Consider the following 24,951-nt stretch of genomic DNA (forward strand, 5'->3'; position numbering starts at 1 on the left):
ATCTGCGTTGAGTGCCAGTTACACTTACATGCTTCCACTAGGCAGTTGCTCAGGCCACTTGTCGGTTGGCGCTGCAAAGCATGTGTACATGTTGACCGCAAGACGTCCTCGATTCGAACCATGCTTTGTGTGCGCCCCACCTGCGGGGTTTCCAAGCCCAGTGGTCCCCGTGACTCTTCAACATAACCGTCGTACTACGCCGCTAAACAATTGCTTCGAAGTCAGTTGGTCGCGACCACCACCACAATACAGTCAAAACACAGCCGCCCAACCCCAAACCCACTACTGGATACTTTCAGAAACCGTCAGTACATAAGCTGACCGCCCTCACGAAGCATGCCCAGTCATGTAGGCGCATTTTGCCGCTGCGCCATGCACGCCACACACCCACGTGCCAATGCGCAAGTTCTGCACATACATCTGTCCATCGCCTCGTGTCGCTTTCTTCAGCATCAGTCAACACTCGCTTTAACTTGCGCTGAGCACCATCCCGCGCCTGCTGCAGCTTCTGATAGCCCCTCCAGCACTGCACGCTCGTCCGCCGCCGCCAGGATGCTAGTGCTCCTCCGCGTCGACTGTTCCAATCGCAGTTTGTCGCGAGCCCGCCACGCTTCACGCCGACGCCGCACGGGTTACGGTTACAACCCGCGCATCATTGCCACGAACTCGCCGTACTCTATCGTGCCGTTGCCGTCCTGGTCCACCTGGTCAATGATCTCATCGATCTCCTTGGGGTCCACGCCCAGCGCCGGGTCCGACAGCGCGTTGAACAGCTCTTGCCGGGTGATCACGCCGTCGCCGTTCTCGTCGAACTTGGAGAACGCCTGGTGGATTGTAGACCGTTGGGGGGCGGTTCAGTGGGTTTGCATGGTAGCTCATAGAGCCTTCAATCACACGGCACATCGACAACTGTTCGCCCGACAATTCCATACATCTTCACCAGACGCTTCCAGCCCTCCCAACGCCTTCTCCATCTCACCCTCCCGGCCCCGCCACTGCCACACGCAAACACACCTGCTTGAGCAGCTCCTCGCGCTCCAGCTTTGACCGGTTGATGGTGGCGGCCAGGAACTCCTCGTAGTCGATTGTGCCGTCGCCGTTCACGTCCGCCTCCTGCAAGCGCATGCCGTCACCACTTGTTAACAACCTGAGTCGCTTAGCAAACGTAGCGAACCTGGCCCCTGCAGCATACCGCCCCTTCCCTTTGGCCGAGTCCACAACTTGAGCCAGATGTGGCTGTATTAGCTTACAAGCCCTCCTCCTCCCTCCCAAGGGTGTACTGCCCACACTCCCCAGCCCAGGGGCACTGCCACCCACCGCGATCATGCGGCTAACGTCCGCGTCCGTGAGGCCCTGCATGCCCTTCTTTTTGAGGGCCTCGCTGAACTCCTCCACGGAGATGGTGCCGCTCTTGTCCTTGTCGATTTCGAGGAACAGCTCGCGCATGCCGTTGATCTCGTCCAGGGGCAGGCTCTTGGCAATCAGCTGCGGGGTTGCAAACACACCAGCAGGGAACCACCGTCGGCATGCTGCTGCTGGCTGGGGCTATATGCTTGCTGTGTCATTGTCCTTGTGCTCTTCACAGTCCGCATCTGTTCTTGGCAACCCCGATTCGACTGTCCGTGCTCATCCTAAACCCTTCAGACCGCCCCGTATCGTCCCGTGATACCGCGCTTCATGCGGCCCCTCCCCATTTTGCGTCCCCCCAATCCCTCCTCCTGCCCCTTCCAGTTCCCGCAGCACAGCGCCCGCACCTTGAGCGCCTCCTTCTTGAGCCGGTTCATGGCGCTGAACTGCTTCATGCGGCTGAGCACCTCCAGCTGGATGGGCTGGTCGGCGGCGCAGCCGTTCTCGCGCATCCACTCGTGCTGCAGGATCTGGGTGGCCGTAGCGCGGCGCTTGGGGTCGCGGACAAGCATGCGACGCACGCAATCCTTGGCGGCCTCTGTGGGACAAAGCAACCGCGACGGACGCGACGGAAACACATAGCGGAGCGCGAGTCAGAGGACATCAACATAGCTTCGTTTGAGGGAAGCACAAGTGAGTACATGTTAAGAGAAGTAGACGCGTGGACGCAGCTTGATGCGCAACAGTTTCTGTACCCCTGTGTGAATGCGCCATACGACCGTGCTAAAGCCGTCCAGCCCATCGACCACACCCATCCCCGCACCCACCCGAGATGGCGGGCCAGGGGTCGCTGGTGAAGTCCACGGGCTTGGTGACCACCGCCTCGAAGATCTTCTTCTCGTTCTCGCCGTGGAACGGCGGGTAGCCGCACAGCAGGATGTACAGGATGACACCGCAGGACCAGATGTCGGCCTCCTTGCTGTAGGCGCGCTTCAGCACCTCGGGCGCCACGTAGTATGCGCTGCCCACAATGTCCGTAAATACCTGGCCCTCCTGTTGCACACGAACCGAATCCAGGGGCAGGGTTAGGCGGATCAGGAAACACATACTGCTGCGCACGGTAACACGTCGCGCACGTTGGGCGAGTGTGTCCAGCACACCTGTCGGCGCAAGAGCCTAACGCAGCGCGGCTGCACCGTACGTCTGCTGTTTTGATGCCCATGCCCTGCCCACGTGCCCCATGTCATACACTCTGCGGCCTGAGGCCCATCGACTCTTCTGATGCTGCAACGCCATGTGACCTGTCGCTATGGTTCCGCGCCTTCCGGCGGTCACGCGCTCGCTATGCTGCGTGGAGCATGATCGCCACCTGGGCTGGACGGTGGACGCCGCCACGCGGACTGCCTGCGCATGACTCAGTGTTCCCTAGCGCCCCGCTGAGTCGCGGCTCCTGCAACCCTGTTCGCCGCCAGATCAGCTCCGCTGCTCCGTGCGCCATATTTGTGTTGGAAAGGCGTGACGCTGGTCAAGCTGCTGATTGTCCGTTACGAAGGCCTTCGCTACCAACCCCACATTTGCACGCCACGGTTGCAAACACGCATCCTGCCGCTGTCTTCCAAACCCACTGCCCCATTGGTCACCCGATGCGCCAGGAGCACCCCCGCGCACCTGGAAGAAGGACGACAGACCGAAGTCCGTCGCCTTCAGCGCCGCCGCGGCGGAGCGGTCCGACAGCAGGAAGTTCTCCGGCTTCAGGTCGCGGTGAATGACGCCCATGTTGTGGCAGTGCGCCACCACGCCCACGATGGTACGGATGAGCGAGGCCGCGTCCTTCTCCGTGTAGTGGCCCTTCTTCACAATCGCATCGAACAGCTCACCGCCGCTGCACACCTCCATGGCCAGGCACACGTTGCTCTTGTCCTCGTACACGCCCTATGTGTTGACAGGTCGTGTGCCAGGTGAGCATCCGCGTCAGCTTCGCACAGTGAGGCATGTAACCACGCGCACCCCACATTCACACACTCTCAGACGTGGTGTTGTACTGCCAAAGTGTTCGACCATAGCCGCCGCCGCTAACACCTTGCCGAGGCGTGACACCCAGTCACACAAAGCTCAACGCCCAGCCACACAACCCCACACTGCTGGGTTTCCAGCTCGCACCTTGAGGCACACTACGTTGGGATGGCCCGCCAGATGGTGCATGATCTGCACCTCGCGCTGCACGTCGCCAATCTCCTCCGCGCTGACCAGCTTCTTCTTGCTGATCACCTTAACGGCAACCTTCTCGCCCGTCTTCTTGTTGGTGGCGGAGTAAGTGGTGCCGAAGGTACCCTTACCCAGGATGCTGCCCGGCTCGTAGTCCTTCCAGCAGTCCGTGTCCGCGTACGTGGGCAGGATCCAATTGCCGGGCTTGACGGTCTTGGAGACCGGGGCGTACTGCAAAAGTGGAAGGCAGCTAAGTTGGAAAGCGGCAAGTGGCCCCGTTGGCGCCCGCAACTTGCCCTGTTTCGCTGCGCCCACCCCACAGCTTCCTCCCTCGAGTAGCCAACCCACCGGGTTGGTGGTCTGGGCAGTGGCCGTCTTGCCCTCTGTAAAGCGGAACGCCATCTTCACGGTACCGCGGGCCTTGCCCTTGCGGCTGATCAGGGGTATGTCCAGCGACACCGGCTGGGGACCGCCCAGCACGTTGCCAAGCGACACCTTGCCGCTGCCCAGCGCGACGTCGCGGAAGACCACGTTCTCATCATAGAACTGTCATGGGCAGATAATCAAGCATTACACATCAGGAAAAGTCGACTTCGACTAGCGTGCAACCCGCCCGCATGGGACGCACCTCCAGCTTCAGCGTCTGGTCGGGCGTCACGTTGCGGAAGGTGAACACCTCATTCCAAGTTGGCTCCTTGCCGCCATCTGTGTGCAACGCCACAACGAGGTAAGACCGGACTTCCAAATGGCAGTGCACTGTTGCCGGGACCCCGCCCCCGCACACCTACCCGTAATGGTCTTAGAACGGTGGGTTTGGTCCGCCAGCACCAGCACCGCGTAAGGGTCCTGCAGGTGAGCCGCATGGCGCGCAGTTAGCGCCTCCCCTAGTTAACCTGGGCATTTTGCACCGGAAGCAACGCGGCGGACCCACCTGCTTGCCGACGCCAACTCCCAGCACGCCCACAAACTCCACGTCCTTCACGAACGAGGCGGAGGTGACTGCACGGGGTTCGGCGACTTGTTAGCGAGACGCACTTCGCGGGTATTGCAGACTGCGTGACTTACGGGTCACCTCCAGAGTTCCAACCTTCGCCATCGCTGCTGCTGTATCCTGGAAGCAAACGAGGTGTTGGTCTTTGTGTTTGTCTGGCCCTTTGGGGGTCGATCGTCTTCTGTTAACACCAGCGACGATGTGTCCTCAGTCCAGGCCTCACATGCACAGTCTCCTAGGCCTCTTAACCACTCTATTCAACTGGTTGACCGCTCCTCCTACACGGTTGGCCCGGGCAAGGGCGAATGGGGCAGGCAATCCGTACTTCAGAAAGAAGGCGGACGAAAATTATGCATACAGTGCTAGCTGTTGATACTGCATTGGTTGAAGCGGCCATGATGAACCAGCAGGTCAGTGGTCAGCATGCCGCCAAAATTCCACCGCGCATGTCGAGCTGGGCCCCCTGCAAACAGAGTCATCGTTCACGATGGATGCGCATCGCAGCTATAGCATAACAGGTAGCTGCCATGGGGCGTCGTTTGTGGCACCAACTACAAGGGACGTCTCAATCTGGTGTGACCCTGAGTAAGGAAAGCTTCCCCTTGCCCCTTGGAAACCCATCCACAGCACGCCACAGCCTGCACCTTGCATAAGCACCTGCGTATAAGAGCATGCAGTTTGGACTTTTGGTGACCTGGCCAGCTGGGCGTGGGCGTTAATCCGCAGTATCAGCCGCTGTCAGCATAGGTCCCACGGGGTGCGGCCGGCGGTTGGCAACCGGGCAGGTGGCCAACGCTCCAAGACAAGAATAGCTTTTCAGAACGTGCTAACGCAACCTGTACAAAAGACCAATCGCCGTGTGATTCAAGGTGCTCTCGGTCACGGCCTTCGACTCGCTTGCGAGGAGTGGCAAGGAAGACCACCATCCCCCTACAAGGCTGGGCTTTGGGCGGTGTCTCCACAAAGACCCTTAGTCTGCCCACTCGTTACCAAGCCTTTACTCCTGATCGCAAACCTGCATCAGAAGAGAGAGAAAGAGAATGCCAACGCGGCACCCGACCCGCGCGGCGCACTTCGGAACAGGCGTCGGAGGCAGGCCTGGCGCCTGCCGCCGCCTCCTTCCGGCTCCCTGCATCCTGCTCCTGCCCTTTGTCGTTCTGCTGCTGTTATGGCCGGCTGCGGCGCAGCTGCCCTACCCGCTGCAGGGCTCGTCGCTGCCCACGCCGGCCGGCCCCGGCGGGCTGGCGGGCCCCGGCGGCGGCAAGGTTGACGTGAACGTGACAGCGCTTCTGGAGCGTGTGTATGCCATGGGCGCGGACAGCAGCACCTACTCGGTGAGCGCGGCCGTGGAGGTGTGGCCAAGTGTGGGGGAAGGGGTAGCGTAGCAGCACGGCAGTGCTAGCAGAGGGGCAAAGCGCACGGTGTGACCCGCCTGTGATCATGTGCGCCGCGGCCACTTGCCCGCGCAGGCGATGTGGTGAGTTGGAGGCCGCGGGGGCACGGCGCGCTGCCTGTTGGCGCGCATCTGTGGTGACACGGTTTGTGGACTGTGGAGCTGGGGCGTGTGTGGCCGTCGGCCGCCCACGGCCTGCCCCAGCAGCGTGGCGTGGTTGATATGGCGGCGGGTTGACAGCTAGTGAGGCAGGTTCAGGCGTAAACCTGTGGCTGTCATGCGCCTAAGCGCGCGGCGTGACCAGCACAGCACAGCACGTCTTCGTTTGCACTCTCCTGCGCTCCGTGCGTGCGCTCCCGTCCAATTGCTTGCCGAGCCCTCCTCTGCCGCATGCATCCGCCACCGCCACCACTGCCGCCACACTCACTGCTACGGCTGTACGGCCCGCGCACAGGTGGCTGGTGCTCACCTGGCGCGACCCCGCTGCCGGCGCCGCCGTCACGCAGCGCACGGCGCAGGTTCTGACCGGCTCCGACTCCTGCAACAAGACGTGCGACTACAGCGGCCTAGCCACGGCCGGCTGTTGCGACACCATCTGGCTGCCGCACATCGAGCTGCTCAACATCGTGACGTACGATGACGTGGGTGGAGCGTGGAGTGTCGGAGGGTGGGGCTCGTAGTGGGGCTGGTGGCAGCGCGAGTGGGGCTGGTGGTGAGGATGTTTTTGTAGCGGGGGAGGTTGTATACTCCAATCCCAAAGAAACCCAGTAGGTTGGAGGTGTTGGTGGGTGTTGGCTGCACTAGTGAACGGTGGGGCGGGGAGAAATGAGAGGCAGCTTGGGGAGGCAGGTTTTAGGAAAGGGTGGGTGGCATGCCGGGGTGATGTGGGTCGGAGGGGGTCCATACTCCGGGCTTGGGAACGTAGTCTCCCCACCCACACCTAACGCACATGCACGCTCCGCCCCCACAGAGCCAGCTGCCGCGCTACCGTATCAACGCCAACGCCACCAGCGGCACCGTGACCTGGTCTACCCGCCTGGTCGGCACGTGGTGCGTTGGGTTTCCCGTGGGTGTGCGGGCGGGTGGGGGTTTTGTTGGCTGAGCGCCGAGTCTTAAAGCGCATGCGGATTCACCCGCAACTGGCGCGCCTGCCCCTCGCAGGTATGCTCCCTTCGACTTCCGCGCATACCGTGAGTGGGGCTAGCTGCCAGGGCAAAGGTCCAAAAAGCAGTGGTGCTTTTATATGCCCTGTCAACTGTCTCCCGTCTGCGGTTTTGCGCCAATCTGCCCGGCACCCGTATGCTCACCCGTGTGCTCACCCCATCCCATCCCACCCCACCCCACCCCAAACCAAACCAAACCAAACCAAAGCAAACCAACCAAACCACCTAAACCACCTTCTCCCACAGCCTTCGAGCACCAGCACCTGCTACTGGAGATCTCCATCGCCTCCTACCAGGCCCTGGCGGCGGGTCTGGTGTGGGAGCACGTGGCCAAGCTTAACAACACCGCACACACCAAGGGTGAGGCAGGGCCCGGGTGGGCGGGGCGGGCTGGTGCGGTCTTGCAACGGTGCACGACTGCAGGCGTTCGGCGTGTCTGGTGCATGATTTCTTGAGCTTGGGTGTAGAGGCATCCGACCCAGATGATTGAATGGACTTGCTGCTGTTCCACACCTGGCGTCATCCCAGGTGCTGACCTGGCCGGCTGGTACGTCAACTGGGGCAAGGGCAAGGTGTACGACACCAGGAGCTGCCAGAAGGAGGTCGGCACGGCGGAGCCCAGGTGGGGTGCGGGAGGGAAGAGGGAGGGGGAGAGCCGTGTGGGGCAGGGCTCGGGAACAGGGGTTCGGCGGGAAACAGCGGCGCACAGCTATGACCGGCTACCCCCGCCGTGAACACCCTTTTAAGCATCCTGCCCACAAGCCTCAAATAAACGCCTGCACACGCCCTGCACCACAGCTACGCTCTGGCCCCCGCCTCCGGCGCCCCGGGCGCGCCGCCGGCGCCCGCGCTGTACCAGTCCGTGACCACAGGCGACCGCTACCTGCCGCCCAACCCTGGCCGCGGCACCACTTCCCCGGACTGGTGCGGCACCTACGCCCCCCACCTGTACGACGAGGCGCGAGCGCTGTACGGCCCCGTCGTGCTGGTGGCGGATATCATGGTGGGGGGAGGGGGCTGGGGTGTGTGTGTTTGTGTGCGTGTGTGTGTGTGTGTGCGGGGGGGGGGGGGGGTTGTTCAAAGGCGGAGTTTGGGACTTGTGATTGAAGTTATGATTGTGATCAGAAATTTTGGCGATGCGGCTTGCTAGCCGCGCACTGCATTGCATTGCTTGTGAGGCTCATGACACACGGACGGCTTGAAGCCTGTTCCATTCCTTCCCATCCCCTCCACCATTTCCCCTTTGTTCAGATCAAGCGCGTGTCGTCCTACTACGTACTGGTGAGTGAGCGCGCAAGTGCCTGTGTAGGGTACGGCAGTAGTTGCGCTGGGAGCTTCATTAGGTGGCGGGTGTGCATGTTGTTAGCGATACAGGTTGGCACCCTCGCCACCCTGCGTCCTTACCTCCACCCCTGCCTTCATGCCTCCCCGCCCCCACCTCCCCCCGCCTTCTACTGCTCCTCACGCACAGACCAACCTGATCCCGGTGCTGCTGATCACTCTGGTGGCGTTTGTGGTGTTCTTCATGCCGCAAGACGCCCTGGGAGACCGCATGAGTAAGTCCGTGTGTGTAATCAACCCCGTGTGTGTTCGAACAGCAGATGCAGCGAGCAAAGACCCCTGCGCCCGTGTGCGTGCAAGAAAGCGTCTAGGAACATAAGAAGGTCATTCCATGGTGCCTGTCTGCACACAGCGTGTGTTGTGCGCCTGCGGACCCAGCAGGCATTGTGCGCCACTCGTGAGCTTGCCTCGTTACTCTCCTGCTCCTTCCTCCACCCTTGTCAACTCCTCCTACCCGCAGGTGTGGTTCTGACCATGTTCCTGAGTCTGACGGCCATGCAGTTCGTGTTCGACTTCCCGCCCGCCAACTACATCAACGCCCTGCAAATTGTGAGCCAACATACACTTGCAGACTGTGCCTGTGCCTCAGCCGCGGCGCGGCGTGGGTCTTCACTGCACCATATACTACGCATCTCCATCGCTGTCCGTACTGTCCTCGATGCCTGCCCAACTGGTATCCCCTGCTCCCCCGCTCCTTCTCCTACACACCATCCCCCCACACACACACACACACAACACCTCCATGACGACCCCGCCCTGACTCCCGGCCTCACCCCCCGACTCCCGGCCCGCCGGCAGGTGGTGTTGGTGTCGTACGTCATGATCTCCATCGCCTGCATCGAGAGCCTGATCGTCAACCGCATTGCCACCGTCAACCGGGTCGTGTCCAACAAGCGCACCTGCATGCGCAAGTACGGGAATATGCTGGCCAAGTGAGTACGGCAGTACGGCAGAGTGCTGTTATGCTGTTTGTACTGTGTAGGCAATGCGGGGTGTCCTCTGCTTCCATTGCAGCCAAATCACATGTATGGGTAGACCATGGTACTGTACGTTGTCGTGTAGTTCATTGGCCGGTGTGTCGTTTCTACAGGGGCGGCATTGCCCGCGACGCCAAGTTTGCGGGCGGCGGCGGCAAGGCGCACAGCGCCGCCATTGCCGGCGGCGGCACAGGCGGCGGCGGCGGCCGCACCGCCAGCAGGCACCTGGGCGGCGCCATTGGCGGCGTGCTGGGAGGCATGCGGCGCGCGCCGTCCGTGCGCGGCGGCGCCACTGACGCCCCTGCGGGCGACGTGGAGTGCGGCCGCGTTGACTCAGCGCTGGAGGTTCAGCAGCAGGTGCGCCGCCGTGCTCTCTTGTCGTGCGTGTCTTTCAGGGAGGTTACAATGGAGGTTACCAAGCAACATCGTCTACGTTTCTTATACGGATACACACGCGGCATGGGTTTGCACCCTTGAGAGCGTGTGGACACTAATCCCCCCTCGAGGTTAGAGTAGCGGGGGTTGCGCGATTTGCGGTTGGTAAGACCGGCGGCTCACCGCAGCAGGTATGCGAGGTAACTTCAGGTAACATCCCTAAACCGTCGCTTTGCTGCATCGCATACACTGTCTTTGCGCAACGTTTTCCTTGTGCTCTTTAACACACGCGGCACCCACAGGCGGCACAGCAACTCGCTAACTCGCCCTACGCCAACATGACCGGCCGCTCGCCGTCCCGACCCGGACCCAGCAGCCGCGCCGGCGCTGCCACGCCTACCCCGCCCCGGGGCCGCCTGGTCACCACTTCCCGCTCGCCCCTGCGCACCACGAGCAACGGCATCCAACACGCCAACAGCAGCGCCGCAGGCAGCGCCTCCGAGCGCGAGGACGTCTTCCCAGAGGACCCCGCCGTCATGACCGCCCCCGCCCCCGTGATCACAACCGAGCCAACCGCAGCAGCCACGGTGGCGGCTGGCGCCGCCTTTGCCGGCGGCGCCGCCCTCGCTGCGTCACCCTTTGCCTCGGCGCGCAACCAGCGGTCGTTTGCGGCGGGAAGCGACGCGGGCGGTCGGGGCGGCGGCGGCGGCCGCGATGACGACCGTCGCAGTGAGGCGGGCAGCACCACCGTAAGCTCCACCACCACAGGTGAGAGGGGCGGGGCGGGATGCGTGGGCTGGCCTGGGCTGAGTAGCGTGGAACCTTGGGCTTGGTTGGCGATTTGGTGGCCGCTTATTATTTAGATGAATGGGGGAGTGGCAGCGCCGCCACCGTGTGACGCCGCCTTCCAACAACGCTGACTACGCATGACTACGTGTTCGCAGTTGGGCATGACACGTTTCCGTTGCGCTTCTCCGAGAGCTGGTACTCGTAGAGTCGCACGCGCGTACACTCTCACGCCGCTGCCCCTCCCCCGCACCCCACCACCACCCCGCACACAAATACCTCTGATACTGACACGCGGCATGCGCGCGCCATCCGCTGCAGGCAAGGGCGGGCTGGTGTCGTGGTGGCGGCGCTGCGCCGGCGCCTGCTGCGGCCCACGCGGGCGCCTGCTGGCCTCGCTCCGGGCGTTTGGTGCCGCCATGGTCGCCTGGCTAGTGGGCGTTACCCGCGCCCCCCGCCAGTTCTACCAACAGGTACGCCACAGCTGTGTGCTTCATGGTGTACGGCGTGTGTATGGTTGCGCGCCCTGGGCAAAGAATAGCGCGCGCCAATGTGTTTGTGTGTGCCTGTCTTTTGAAGAGCACCAGGACGCGCATATTTGTGTGTGCGTGTTGTGTTTGTTGGATGCCTGAATGTGTGCGATGCTAGAATCACGTCCCCAAGTCGCTCACCCAGCCATATAACCCACTACCCCTCGTGTTCCTGCTGCCCCCCCCTGCTGTTCGAAAGCATCCCCCATCCCCCACTCACGCCTGCCGCCGCCTGCTGCCTCCCTACCCCGACCCTTTCTCCTGCAGTGCAAGGAGGACCGCGCCTTCGCCGAGTTCATCGCCGCCCGCATTGACAAGTGGGCCTGCATCTGCTGCGCCGTTGCCTACATCGTGGTCATCAGCGTCATGCTGTGGTTTGAGGTGGAGGTGCGTGATTAGGGTGGGGTTGAGCGGAGTTGGGTGGTAGTATACCCCAGACGTATAGAGACCTAGATGTGGGGGGCTAGGTGTGGTGGGTGAGGGTATGGTGGCGTGGGGATGCGTGGGGTAGCGTCACGCGTCGGTGTAAGCTGGGGCACAGCAGACGTCTCACAGATCACCTGTACACACCCACACACACACTGTCTTTGCGCAACGTTTTCCTTGTGCTCTTTAACACACACACACACACACGCACACACGCTCACGCAGGTGGGCGACCATCGGCTCATGCTGGGCGACCGCCCCGGCAACATGTAGCGCGGCGGGACTCCCGGAGGCTGTCGGGCCCTGGCCTGTCAGGCTCCAGAAGCGTGAAGTGAGAGGAGCGACGTGGCGAAGGTGGAGGAGGTGGCCCAAGCCGAATCACTCGGCCCCAGCAACTGCTTACAGTGTGCCCGCTGGCTGGGCGGCTGACATAATTTTGTTGTATTGTGGACATGTGTGTGGTTTGTTGAGACAGGGCAAGGGGGCAGGTTGGTGTTGGACATGCGGTTATCTTGCGTTTCAAGTGTTGTACAGCACTGCCAGGCAGCTAATAGAGCTGAGCTTATCAAGCGTTGCATGTTAGCCTATTGAGCTTAAGCCATTGGGTTGCCGTACTGTTTGCAGGACAGTTATGAGAGCGCGTACCTACCAGATATTGAAGTGGCGCAGAGTATGTGCCGGGGATTGCGCGTCGCTCACATGCGTGGCAGTGGCACTGCGACAGTCCGTCTTCCCATGGGCCCAAGCGCCTGGACGGGGGGGGGGGGCTAGCTAAGGACCCCGTTGACCCGAGACCAGGAGAAGATGGAAATGCCGCGGTGTCGGTAGCGTTCGTATGAGTACTTGTGCATCGCGCCCTAATGCGCGCATGCGTGTCGTGAGTCGTGACATTGGAAACGTTACGATGTGCCGCGTAGTTGGGGCCAGCCAGCCAGGCTTCATGGCCCAGGGCGCAGTGTTTAGCATGTGACGCTACATAGGCGCGCAAGCAGCACAACAATGGAGGATGTGCGGGCATCCAATGGCATTCGCTGTGCTCGCCGCACACGTTCTAGTTGGTGAGGCAAGTAGGCACGCATTCCGAACTGCTGTCTAAACGCAAATACGAACGCATGCACGAACGCATGCATGTAGACAGGTGGTTAGGTAGAGGAGGTTGTCAAATGGTCTGCATTTTGTTGTACACGAGGTGTTCGGGAGCGCCGAGGGAGTTGTCAAGCGACATAGGGCAGGGGTTGCCCGCGCTGGGTGCCGGCTGGGGTGTCGGGAAAACGACACTGCCTGTCACCCACCAGCCAAGGTGACAAGCTAAGGCCGTGGTGTCTGTAACAAAACTCGGCATTCCGCCATTCCTCATGCGGGCTCTTCGCTAGCTCTTAAGCCCGCCAGGCGCGTCAGTATATCGGCCTACACGTTCAGGCACCTGGTGGCAGAACCAGGCATCACCACCTGCCCCGCCCAGACTGATGACACGGTACCCAGACACTTTGGCTTCAGAGCAATGCTGAGAAGCACGGCCTGCCCGCATTCCGTCTGTGAGCCAGTCGTGCGGAAAGAAAACAACCTACCGCCATCGACGCAGTGGGGAGAGGCAAGAACATGAGCTGGTGCCTGCACAGGATGAGCTCTCTAGTGGCACTCAGTGCAGGGAGACGCGGGATTTAAGAAACCACAACGCCAGACCCCATGCCCCAAATGTCGGCATGCCCACCCTCGTGCCACGAATGCGCCGGGCTGGTACAGCGCCCAGGGTCAAAGGCAACGAAGCAGCCCATACCCCACCTCAGCAGCCGCACGCCCTGCAAGGCCCGCCCCCCGCCCCACGACGCCCGCATGCCTCCGCACACGCCTCGTCCGCGGTCCACCCCGCCCCCTCGCGCGTCTCCGCATGCCCTTGCCAGGCTCTAAGATGCTGCAGTGCGCCAGCTAGCGCGCCTCCAACCAACCCCACGCCCGGGCCGCAACGGAGGTTGCGCTGCACGTGCGCCGTAGATGGGCCGCGGCGGCGGGCAGAGAGCCGAGCTCGTAGGTGCGTTCCGGCGGCTCTAGGCTGGCCAGAGCCGCCTGCACCGCATCCAGCAGTCTGATTGTCAGGCATCCACGCCGTGGCGGCATGTGCGGCCAGCCGCGGCAGCCCGCGCCAGCTCCGGGCGCAGTGTTTAGCCTTGCACGCACCCCTGTGCTGGGCGCCGCCTAGGGGGCGCCCGTGTTCGAGCTGCTTTGCCCAAGTGTGATGCTGACGGCTGCTATGCATGTATCCAGAGGCGCCTGGGGGGCGGGGGGCAGGAGCGGGATACAACAGAGGGGCGTGGCGGGCCCAGGAAGTGCGCGCAGGGCGCGACCAGGGCACCGTGGTACGCCCCGACCTGGCACACATTCATGGTGGTGCCGGTGAACGCTGCAAGAAATCATATATACAGATATACGAGTAGGACATAGAAATCAATGGGCGAGCTGCATTGTGTCGTGCTTCAGGAGTTGTTTTTGCATTGCTCGCGCGTCCGGCCTGGTCGCGAGCCGCTAAGGGTCTGGCCAAAAGTCGTCACTTTCCTGGCGTCGGTTCCTCCATTTGCCTATGTCGGCATGCCCATGTCGGCATGCCCACCCTCGCGCCGCGAATGCGCCCCCTGCCCGACCAGGGAGCTCCTAGCCCGCCTGCATGGACCTACGTATGAAACAAGCAGGCCTGGGCATTTGTGCCGCGGCCGTGCGGGCGCTGGGCCCGTCCGTGGGCTCTTCGGGGTGTGGGGTGGCCGGACGCCCGGCCACCGTGTGGCCCGGCCGTGTTGATTCCTGGCGGCCCGAGCGCCTGTGTAGCATGCCATCTACCGGGGCTTACCACCGCGAGCCGGGCTGGTACAGCGCCCAGGTCAAAGGCAACGAAGCAGCCCATACCCCACCTCAGCAGCCGCACGCCCTGCAAGGCCCACCCCCCGCCCCACGACGCCCGCATGCCGCCCAACTTTGGAGCCAACTTTGGCACCGGTGCATGCTAAGTTCTCGTCGTGCATTGTGGTGCCGAGGTTGCCTCCAAAGCAGGCTTAAATGTACTTTAGGCCCAAGGTTGGACCAAAACTCGCTGTCGCGGCCTTAAGCGTGCTGCCAGTAATCGGCACGCCACGGCACGCCCTAGCCCGCTTCTCTGGTACCGCGCCCATGTGGATGATGCTCATGTGGGTGATGAAACACCCACATCTCCCACAGCTGACACACGCACATCCGCCCACTCATCACTCACCCCCACGCCGCGGTGTGACGACGCGCACATCGGCCGCGGCTTTACATGCGGCGGAGACGGGCGGAGCTGTACATGCCAGCCGCACCGTCCTCCCAAGCGCGTTTGTCTGCTGCCGGCAACCCGTGGTTGTGAAACAGCGCCCCTGGACTGAACACCCGCCGCCGTACCGCCGCCCGCGAGCCACCACCAGGGCTAGCAGTAATCACGCGCCAGGCAAAACCTGTGCATTTCCCGCGTAAGGTGCCGTCCGTAGGGACCAGCCAGCCGAGCACCGAACCCATTATCGGTACCCAATCCACTCTTGTCATCCGCCACCACGTCACAAACCCTCTGCCTCAAACATTCCTCACCCCACAGTGTCGAAATGGTTTAAGTTAGCCTGGGTCGCGGGGGTGGGGGCGGCCAGCAGCTGTGGAGCCGGTACTCGGGCCAACTTGGCGTGAGTTTACAACCCCGATATCTCGCTCGCTCGAGGCGGTACGTAGTGAAGAAGGGACATGGTGCGCGGCTGATGACACTATGCATGTGGACCCGCGGCGACGGGGCTGCGCGGTGATGACGGCGACACACGCCAGCACACGGGATAGCGTGACAGGCGTTGGGTACAGCGCCGCCGTCGCCCAGCGTGACAATCAGCAGGTGCAGGTGCAGGTTCAGGTGCAGGCGGCAGTGGGGGCGGCATAAGAGGAGGTGGCGGTGGAGGCGGCGGAGGGGGCAGCAGTGGCGGCTGTGGAGGAGGTGGCGGTTGTGGCTCTTCCCCCTTGTGCTGATGCCGTGTGATGCCGCATTCATGCCAGCCACATGCTCATTGCAGCATCGACGCCGAAGCGAGTCGCGATACCAACGGGCGGGCAGCCAACATCTGCCTCATCACCGCCCGCCACGAGGAAGTACTGCCGCGACGGGCGGCGCGCACGCGCGGCGCCCCTGGTGGTGCAAGAGGAGGAGGCGCACCGAAGGGCAGTGGCGATGACGGCGGTGAACCTGCTGGCGATGCGGACTGCGGGGGAGGTGGAGGAGGGCGCAGGCGCACGCCCGGCGAGCGGCAGTAGCAGAGGCGGCCGCAGCGAGCGGCTGCCGACGGCCCTGCCGCTGCAGCCGCTGTGCAGCAGAGAGGCGGCGCGTATGGCTACATAAACCGCTTTGTATACGCAGCCCGGACACCATATTAAGTCTGTCGAGGAGGGGAGGCTGCTTCGGCGTCCGATAGCCCCCATACACCCTGCCACCGATCCCACGTGTCAAAACGCGTAGGGTAGTGGTCCCGGTGGACTCCGTGGACCAGGGGGGCGTGATCCCCGTCACCAGGAGACTGTGTAAAGGCCGCGGTATCTGTAACTGTCAACATCCGCATGCCCCTTTCCTGGGAGCTAGGGTTCCCACGGTCGGTTGCCCGCGCGTGGCCCGCGGTTCCCGCCAACGACCCCGCCTCGCAACGCTTGCACGCTCGCAAACCGCAAGCCATCCGCCACTCGGTTGCTCCGTTGACCCATATCTCGAGGTTTTGTACAGCCTGTCGGCCCCGGCTGGTAACTGTGAGGAAGCAATTGTGCGGGATGGAGGCCATCACCCGTTTCCGGCAAACGGCACGTCGACGTATTGCCGAACCCAGTATTAAGCTTGGGCTTGATATCAGTCAACTTGTAGCACGACATTCAAACGCCTCTGCACTTGCTTGCTTGCCTGTAGAACCATTGCCACCGAGAAACGCAGACTTTATCAAGTCGAAGGATTGAAAGCTGCACGTGCAATTAGCTGCACTAGTCTGCACCGCTCGTTTGGAACCCGACCGCCGACCGCTTAACTCCCTGTTGCCGTCCCAAAATGCACAGCATTAAGTCGTCTCGTGCTGTGGCACCTGCCCGCCGGACTATGGCTGTGTCAGCTGTGGCTGCTCCCATGCCGTCGCCCAAGGTGTGCGGGGAGAGCTTGCACCAGGGGAATGGGCCCACGCATGGTCACAATTCGAGCCCGAGCTGCACCAAACATGGCCACGCATTACGGCCGTTACGCACGTCAGACATGCCAGTTGCTTTAAATAGCTGCTCCTTGCGGTCGCTACTGGTAAACAGCGTGTGGTAGGCTTTGACTGGCACGCGTGGGAAGAGTCAACGTCCTCCCTTCCCCCGGCCTCCCGCCCTCCGCCCCTTCCTTCGGCGCGTACTGAACCCCCGTCCATTACTTTGCCAACCCACAACCCGTCTTGTAACATGTTAAATATGGTAATGTTGCAGCATCATGCTCGTCGCGCTGACACTCACGTTGCCCACGCAGGCCAGCTCCAATGGAAACGGCGGTGGCCCGCACCCTGTGCTCAACGTTAAGGTAAACCTGCTCAATTGCTGCTGGCGTCAAGCGGATATGATTGATATTGGCTTGACCCACCTGCTGGTCGATGATAGTGCTGGACTGGCGCAAACCCTATGAGAGGCATGCGGCACAGCTCACACCAGCTGTTCATACCACCTGCCCACACCACCTGCGCACGCCCCATCTTCATCCAAATGCCTTCTCGTCTCTACCCATTCCCTGTCAGCCGCCTTTGCTTTTGACTGCTGCTCCACTCCACCCTACACCACCTCGCTGCCGTGCGCAGGCCACCATGGATGACATCAACAAGCAGCTGGGGTCCTTCATGAAGCAGGTGGGATATCAACATAGATGATTAATTGGAACACACATGGACGCAATTTTCGCGCAGGGCGCGTACTACGTTTGCGGGGTACGCCAGCGCAACCCGATTTCGCCACTGCCGCATGCCTAGGATTCCGACGGGGAAGGGGGCACGTTTAGCGACGCAGTTAGGATGTGCTACATGCGTGGGGTGACACTGGTGCCCGGTGTGTCGTCCCTCCGAGCAGGTGGCCAGCAGCAGCTCTCTGGAGAAGATTAACAAGGTGCGTGCTCAGGCTGCGGTCACGGATGCAGTTGGAAACCGCCCAGTTGCCAGGGCACGTGCACGGGGTCAAGGAAAGCATGTATGGGTTAATTGTCGTCCTGCATGAGGCACGGTGCGGTATTGCTTGCGGCGCGGCCATGCTACGGTCATGGCAGCCTGCTAAGAGCTTTGTACATGCAGCGGCCCAGGCTGCCAGCTTCATGGCGCGTTGCTCGCTTCGGGGATTTTCTCAAGCTATGCATGCCGATGTGCAGGGCATCGGCCAGGAGATCTCCAAGGCTGCGCTGGATAAGTTCCGGCGGCAGTAAGGCGCGCGCAGTGTGCGCAACCCTGGGCGCTTGTCACCGCCCGAGGATTGTTTGCGCCACTGCCACTGCCTGTGGTGAAACGCCGTGGCCTGGGTGTGGCGCATGGCATATGCATTGACAGATAGACAAAATCTTGTGAAGTGCAATGTGGGATGTTTGCGTCTTGGCTGTGTCGTTCACCCGTGTCGATTGGGGCCAAGTGCGGTGCACCAGCCGTCATTGCTGTGTTTACCGTTGCCGACAGACCGCACAGATGCAGGCAACGTTGTCTGCTTGGGAGTCAGGTGACGTTCGCAGAGCTCGTGTTGTCGTGAGCGTCGTGTAGAGTTGACCTGCAAGTGGTTTTGCTAGCTAGCTAGCTGCTACTCGGGCTGCGGGGCAAAAGCCGGCACCATTGACCACACACGAGCATCGCTGCGTGGTGGTTGGACTGCCGGTCATGGCAGCACACGCACGGAGTGGCCGCAATGGCCGCCCGCTGCAAAGTTTTACGAGGGACGCAGGAGGAGCAGGGAAGGGGAAGGAGGCCACGGAAGGCATGATCAGGCGAGGGGTCGCGTGGCAGAGCTGGATGATAGGGAAACCGGATGTAGTGTACAGCGGCAATGGGCAGCCCATGCGGGCATAAGAGAGTGCTAAGCTAGTGTAGAGGCTCAGCAAAGTGGTGTAGCCTACGGTTTACCCGAGCAAATGCTGCCTGTGTGGAACCGCCTGCCGGCCAGAGCCAGGGGTTGGAAGTAGGTCATACCCTACCCACCGACCAGCCCACGCTCCCGTCTCAACCCGATGCCAGTTGTTGTCGCGTCCTGGGTGAAGGTGGCCGCTCAGACCGTAGCCAGGCACGGGGCACTAAAAACCACACGCCCCATCCTGACCGCGCCGCGAATGGTGGGTACCGTATGTGGGACTCTGGATCCGCGGACGCACCATTCGGACCGCGCAAAGTGCTTGAGCATGCAGCGCGTCTTGTGAACGAGAGTTTATTGCAATTATGCGTTCATCCAAGCCTGTCTTTCCACCGCCACCGCCGCACCACCAAGAGTTTCTCGCTAAACTTGCCGGCAAACAACGCGCGGCTGCTGGGCAGGCTGAATCCAGTCGCTCAAAGCCTGAGAAGTATGTTACTGCACTTAGTGGCGTAAAACGCCCGCCTGCGCAGGAAGCTGTCGATGGAGCTGTCGCTGAGTTGCCGAAGTCGACTCGGCCTCAGCCAAAGCAGCATTCCAGCTTCTATGGCGCATCAAACAAAGCTCCAGCACCTGCAGTCGCGGGTATGCACGACGACATCGGCAAGAGCGGTGCCTCGCTGCCCGCCCGCGCGGCGTCACTCGTGGCGACCTCGCGCGCAGCACCCGCTGATGGGCCCCTGGTAGCCACACCGTCAGTACCGGGAACGACCCATCCTGCGGCTGCTGCTGGGGATGACAGCATCTCGGTAAATGCAGCTGAACCTGTGTTGACGTCGCCGGCTAGGACTGCTGCCGGCGCTGCTGCCGGCGCTGCTGCCGGCGCTGAGGCGCACAGCGCGCTCCTAAGCGCAGACCAGGGTGCCGCGAGGTGTCCCCGGTTGGCGCCGCTAGCAGTCCGCGGCGGTGCCCCGCGTGGCGACTTCCGTCTTCAGCAGCAGGCCTTTGAGTTCTTGGACGCCCAGGGCGCAGACCTCGCCCCAGCGCTCAGGCAAGTGTGCGGGCGCAGCCCCCGGGCAGGCCGGGGCAGGCACAAACGTAGCTGGGCACCGCAGTCCGCAGCAGCCTGTGACTGTGCTGTCATCCCGCTTTACGTGCACCTGCACCCGGACAGCCATGCAACTCCCCTGGCACTCGGCTGCTTATTCCTCAACTCCTTGCCGCGCCTCCTTTTCGCCCCGCCACGGCCCTGCCATCCAGGGTGTTTGGCAGGGAGCTGAGTGCGGACGGCAAGCGTCGCTTCCTGGTCACCTCGCCGTCCCGCCTGTGGGCGGAGGAGGTGGAGCCCGCCGCGCCCCTGGGGCAGCAGCAGGGGACAGCCGGCGCCTGCGGGCTGCATCTGTATGAGATCATACGAGAGGGCGCCCCCTGCCACTTGTACTTTGGTAGGCTGGGTTCGAAGGGTGGGGCTGGGGTAGGGCAGGGTGGGTGGTTAACCCACCGACCGTGTGTCACGCTGATCGTTTATGTGAAATGTTGCGTGCTGCCTGTGCCACATCTGCGCCACACGGTCCCAGCTCTTCCGCGCTCTTCATCTCCTCCGCCCCAGTGCACCCCATCACCAGTGCGCTGTGCGCGCCGCCACACAATGGTCACCTGCCCTCACAGACCTGGAGTACGTGCCCGCGCTCAACCCGGGCGTGTGCGGCGACAGCCTGGTGGACCTGCTGCTGGACCTGGTGGCGGAGGAGCTGGCCAGCAGCTGCCGCGTGAGGCTGCCGCTGCTGGGCAGCGGGGTCGGGGGCGGGGGCGCAGCAGTAGCAGGTGCAGCCACAGCCAGCCAGAAAGACGGGGTCAGCGCCTTGGCCGTGGGAGCCGCAGCCGAAGGAGGAGCCGGAGCCCAACCTGGGACTGGTGCAGGCGCGGTGGAGACAGCAGACGACGGCGGTGCTGGGCGAGATGTGGCAGTCCTTGGCAGCAAGACCGGGCCCTCTTCTAGCCCTGAGTCTGCACCGACAACGCAGCAGGTTGCAGGCACAGAGGCAGCTGCAACGGCTGTGGCAGCGAGCGGCGCAACAGCAGCAGTAGCAGCAGTAGTTGCGGTGGGAGACACAGCACGGTGGGCAAGCACGACTGCGACAGGCGCTGCGCCAGGAGCCGGCGCCGTGTCTGCAGGGGAAGGGCAGGTCACCGACATGAAAACAGACATGGCAGAGGTGCGCCTGCACTCGGGTCCTGCGGCGGTTGCCACTGGTGCCGCCACTCCCTCCTCCAGTGCGTGTCAGCCGGCCTTGACGGCCTTGGAAGCCATGGCAGCGGCACATGCTGGCACTGCGGCAGGGCAGGACACAGCCCTATCTGCGGGAACGGCGTCGCCAGTGTCAGCACCAGACACTGCTGCTGCCACTGCCACTGCTAATCTGGACTACCCGGCAGACGCAGTCGCGCAGCCGGTCACGGTGGTGGACCCCAGCGGCACTGGTGCGGCGCAGGGCGGCTCGGCGGCTCCGGTGGCGCCGCCTCACGCGGGGCGGGTGGAGTGCCCCTGGGCGTGGGAGCTGTGCAGCACCACTGAGGCCAAGTGGTCGCGGCACCTGATCGTGCGGATACCGCACTGCGCCTTCAAGGTGCGGGGGATGGGGTGCGGATGGGCACGTGGTCGGGGCAGGAGGAGGGGTCGATGGAGGAGGCGGCGAAAAACGGCGAGGAGCGAGAAGGGCGAGGAGTGGAAAGCTGGTCTGATCACAGGCTTGTTGCATTTCGCTGCAAAACGCTGTTGGACGCTGCGTAACGAACAGATCAGCTGAGTCACTTCCTTAAAAGGCGAACGCTGTACCAATGTTGAGAGGGCGAGCCAGGCGAAGTTGTAAGTTCAGGTTTTCTGTGCGGTAACCTTCGCTAAACATCCCGTCGTGACTGCCGTAACCCGGACTCCGACGCCGTGGCCACACAGGACAACTTCCACGTCAACGCCTTCGTCCGGCGCCTGTTTGACCGCATCGCCGCAGACCCGCAGCGCTTTGCGCCTTTCTTCGTGCGGCGCTGCGCCGACCCCGCCGCACCGCCCACCTTGTTCATCGACCCGGCCGTGTACACGCGTAACAGGTGCGGCGGCCTGGCCTGCACACGGAGTTACTCCACCCTTAGTAGTCCAAAGGGCTTGGTGGCACTAGGTGCACAGGAGCTGTATGATACAGGGGAGAACTGCTTCAACTTGTGAGGTGTGTGTGTTACTGCCGTACTAGCATGGCTTCGCCCCGTGTGGTGCTTGCGGTGGGCGTGAGAGATAACGTCCACACGGCCTCAGCCAAGACCCTGACAGCCGCCCTCACAGTAACCCGCTCCCCGCAACCCCATCCTCTGCTTCCCGGCTGCATGCTCACACACAGGGCCTTCCGCCTGTACCTAAGCTGCAAGGCCGGCAAGACCGCCGCGCTGCGAGCCACACCGCGGCACGCCGTGGCGTCACTGCTGCGGCGTCGCGGCCTCCTCGCGACCGCAACCGTCCACAAGGCCCCTTCTGCCGGCGCCCGCGGCAGTAGCAGCACCACCACCACCACCAGCAGCACCGCCATCAGTGGCGGTGTCGGCTCTGCGCTACTGCCGCCGCAGGTGGAGAGGGAGATTGCAGAGGAGGTGTTCTTCGCCACGCTGGTCACCACGGTCGGCCGCGTTGACCGCACGTTGACCATGTATGACGACTCCGCAGCCTCCCATGGCGGCGCTGGGCTGAACACGTTCCATGCCAACGCCAACGCAGCTGCCGCGGCTGCGGATGCAGCGGGTGGCGCGGCGGCGCAAGGCGCCACTGGCGATGCGTGGTCCGGGATACCGCGGCTGCCGCTGCCTGGCCTTGGTCGGGGAGGCCGTGGCGGTGGCGGAGGTGGTGGCGGCGGCGGTGGGGAGTGGCGGCGCGGGCCGGGTGAGGCGTTCCATTATGGCGCCTCACCCTTCCCGGAGGTGGAGCGCTTCATTGAGTCGGTGTGTAAAGAGGTGCGTGCGTGGTTAGAACCTGCGCATGAGTTTCAGATGCATGCTTGGGCCTCGCAATCCTGGGCGCCTAGACACGCAAGGTTCAGTCCCTACCTATGCCCGAGTCACTGCCAGTCAGAGCCGCACACGTGTCTACCGAGGATCACTCCTTGCCGCAACGTACCCGCCCTCCCGCACATACACGCTCACATGCACGCCCACACGCGCGTGCCCGGCGTCCACTCTCTGCCCTTGTGCAACATCAACACGCGTGCGCCTATGCACACACATGCACAATAACAATGCTATGTTTTCCTTGTGCTCTTTAACACATGCACAATACATAGGGCGGCGTGCAGGGCCGCGTGCGTAGCTGGCAGCACCACGCTGACTCAACAGGCGGCGGCGCCGCCACGCTGCTGCTGGGTGTGCGCGACAACCGCTGGTGCGCCAACGTGGGCCGCCCGCACCGCTCAAATGGCATCTACTACCTGGGTGCGTGGCTGCGTGCGTGCGTGCGTACCGGGGCGGAGGGGCTGGCGGCGTGGGCGGGTGGTGGTCGGGCGCTTTGTACTGGTCATGTGAGCGTGTGTGGGGCATGGGGGCATAGCCAATCACCTCTGTGCCTCGCTCCTGCCCTTCTCTCCCGCGCAACAACACACCGTCCCTGCTGTTCCCCTCTGCCCAGTGGACCTGCGCGGCGGCACCTGGTGCCAGCGCTGCCACGACCCTGACTGCCGCGACTTCCGCTCAGCAGCCATGCCGCTGCCGGCCGACGTGTGGGAGGCCTGCAGGCCCAAGGACACGCCGTCCCCGCCGCCCGCGCCGCCCGCGCCGCCGCAACAAATTTGCGGACCTGCGCGGCCACTGGGACCGGAACCCGGGCTGGCCGCGCCTGCGGCGCCGCAGCCGCAGTTGCGCCCTTCGGCTCTGCAGTTTGAACGGGTTGGCCCCCCGTGTGCGCCTGCAGCAGCACCGAGGGCGGCAACGGCGCCCTGGGGTGCGAGGACTGCTGGCAACGGCCCTGGCAATGGGAACGCCATGGATGAGGGAATTGGCGTGGGTGGTCAGGGAGCGGAACTGGGTGCGGGGATCACGCCGAACGGAGTCACCAGCGGTGTGGGGTACGGCATCGGGGACGTGGACAGTGATGCCGTTTTTGACATGATGTGTGTGGAAGCCCTGGAGAGGCTGGAACGGCAGCAGTCTGGTGACGAGTGTAAGGGGCATGTGTTTGTGTGAGTTTGTGGTCAGGGGTGACCGAGCGGCAGAGAGGCTGAGAGAGTTGCTGCAAAGCATGCTGCGCTGTATGCATGCGGCAAGCACGTGTGTTCAGGTAGGGGCAGGTAGCATCTGATTGGACAGCACTTGTGAATGCGACCGATTTTTATGACTTATAGGCGGCGGGGAAAATTCGGGCGGAGCGAGAAGTGCCTTCGCACGTCCATGGACAATTGACTTTCGCGAGGTTGCCCGAAAAGCAAGCCATGGCTTTGCGCCGGCGGCGGCGGGGCCGGGCTGAGAGCCTGAACGGCGCTAGCAGGGCGTGGGGCTGAGGGTGCACGTGTCGATTGGCGGCGAGTGACGTGACTAGTTTGTTAGCTGCGGGTTAGCACGGACTGTGCACCCCACCCAACCGGCCACGTCCGGATTTGCGGGGATGCCAAAGGCCCCCAACATAGAGGCGTGTGCTTGGTAGGCGCCCGCGTCAAGGTGGCTGGGTTGATAACGACCCGGGAGCCCTTTTCCTGCCTCCCTAAGGCAGCCACCTCCTTGTTATGACTTACAAGGGACCACGCAGGATGACATAGTAAGACAATGCAGAGGGGAGCTGGCGCAACCGAACCCAGACGAGCGGCCTGGCGTTCATGGGACACCGGCGCATCCTGCATTGTAAATATGAAGAAAAAGGTGCCTTGTGTTTGGATGGGGGGCTATGGCAGCTCGAGAGAGAGATCAACACCAGAAACAGACTGCAGGGGCTGGAAGAGAGCTGGCGGGAAGCCCAACGGGCAACGGAATAGTCGTGGCGGGCGGGGGCAGGCTCATTGGAATGGCGTGTCGATACATGTAGTACCCAAGGCAAGCACAAAAAACACTGAATCCATTCCATGTATTATGGGTAGAAACTGCCCAAGGGTGACGCTGGTGCCTGGCGGGGCAGGCAGCGGCAGCGACAGTAGCACAGCAGCCGTTGTCGGTCACATGGCTGGCGAATTTTCCCTCGTCGGAGTCATGCCAATCTGGTCCCGAAGTGCACACATGGGCGCTTGTTTGCATTGATCGAACTGCGCAAGGCTGCAATTCATGGGCGCGAAAGCGTTCTGCGGACCCGCACGCCAACCGTGATTGCATCACCCCTCAGGCACTTCTA

At 62.7% G+C, this 24,951-nt stretch overlaps 4 protein-coding genes across 5 annotated transcripts; 3 read left to right on the forward strand and 1 right to left on the reverse strand.

Annotated features, from left to right (window-relative positions):
- Positions 1-6: 6 nt before the first annotated feature.
- CHLRE_17g705000v5 (uncharacterized protein) lies at positions 7-4,866 on the reverse strand. The gene is made up of 12 exons (XM_001691518.2): positions 4,618-4,866; positions 4,484-4,551; positions 4,341-4,398; positions 4,181-4,257; positions 3,901-4,098; positions 3,508-3,783; positions 3,016-3,279; positions 2,175-2,400; positions 1,755-1,945; positions 1,318-1,485; positions 1,015-1,113; positions 7-824 (listed from the first exon to the last, which is right to left on the reverse strand). The coding sequence occupies exons 1-12, from the start codon at positions 4,646-4,648 to the stop codon at positions 639-641; spliced, it is 1,842 nt and encodes a 613-aa protein (XP_001691570.1). The 5' UTR covers positions 4,649-4,866; the 3' UTR covers positions 7-638.
- Positions 4,867-5,086: 220 nt separating this feature from the next.
- Positions 5,087-12,875, forward strand: CHLRE_17g705050v5 (uncharacterized protein). The gene is made up of 17 exons (XM_043071978.1): positions 5,087-5,877; positions 6,013-6,020; positions 6,391-6,577; positions 6,907-6,986; positions 7,098-7,126; positions 7,346-7,459; positions 7,628-7,721; positions 7,898-8,102; positions 8,351-8,380; positions 8,571-8,655; positions 8,901-8,989; positions 9,239-9,372; positions 9,531-9,774; positions 10,095-10,560; positions 10,900-11,051; positions 11,376-11,495; positions 11,760-12,875. The coding sequence occupies exons 1-17, from the start codon at positions 5,584-5,586 to the stop codon at positions 11,805-11,807; spliced, it is 2,379 nt and encodes a 792-aa protein (XP_042914437.1). The 5' UTR covers positions 5,087-5,583; the 3' UTR covers positions 11,808-12,875.
- Positions 12,876-16,385: 3,510 nt separating this feature from the next.
- Positions 16,386-18,773, forward strand: CHLRE_17g705100v5 (uncharacterized protein). 2 transcript variants are annotated; one of them, XM_043071979.1, is made up of 5 exons: positions 16,386-16,686; positions 17,047-17,097; positions 17,369-17,416; positions 17,634-17,669; positions 17,926-18,663. In XM_043071979.1, the coding sequence occupies exons 1-5, from the start codon at positions 16,597-16,599 to the stop codon at positions 17,977-17,979; spliced, it is 279 nt and encodes a 92-aa protein (XP_042914438.1). In that variant the 5' UTR covers positions 16,386-16,596; the 3' UTR covers positions 17,980-18,663. The 2 variants fall into 2 exon arrangements, with proteins under 2 accessions (XP_042914438.1, XP_001691726.1); XM_001691674.2 differs by having other exon boundaries at positions 16,391-16,686; positions 17,926-18,773.
- Positions 18,774-18,986: 213 nt separating this feature from the next.
- Positions 18,987-24,486, forward strand: CHLRE_17g705150v5 (uncharacterized protein). Its single transcript, XM_043071980.1, has 7 exons — positions 18,987-19,656; positions 19,866-20,050; positions 20,274-21,232; positions 21,559-21,710; positions 21,995-22,598; positions 22,925-23,072; positions 23,266-24,486. The coding sequence occupies exons 1-7, from the start codon at positions 19,253-19,255 to the stop codon at positions 23,817-23,819; spliced, it is 3,006 nt and encodes a 1,001-aa protein (XP_042914439.1). The 5' UTR covers positions 18,987-19,252; the 3' UTR covers positions 23,820-24,486.
- The last annotated feature ends 465 nt before the right edge of the window (positions 24,487-24,951 follow it).

Source organism: Chlamydomonas reinhardtii, chromosome 17 (genome assembly GCF_000002595.2).
Source record: "Chlamydomonas reinhardtii strain CC-503 cw92 mt+ chromosome 17, whole genome shotgun sequence".
Classification (NCBI taxonomy): Eukaryota; Viridiplantae; Chlorophyta; class Chlorophyceae; order Chlamydomonadales; family Chlamydomonadaceae; genus Chlamydomonas; species Chlamydomonas reinhardtii.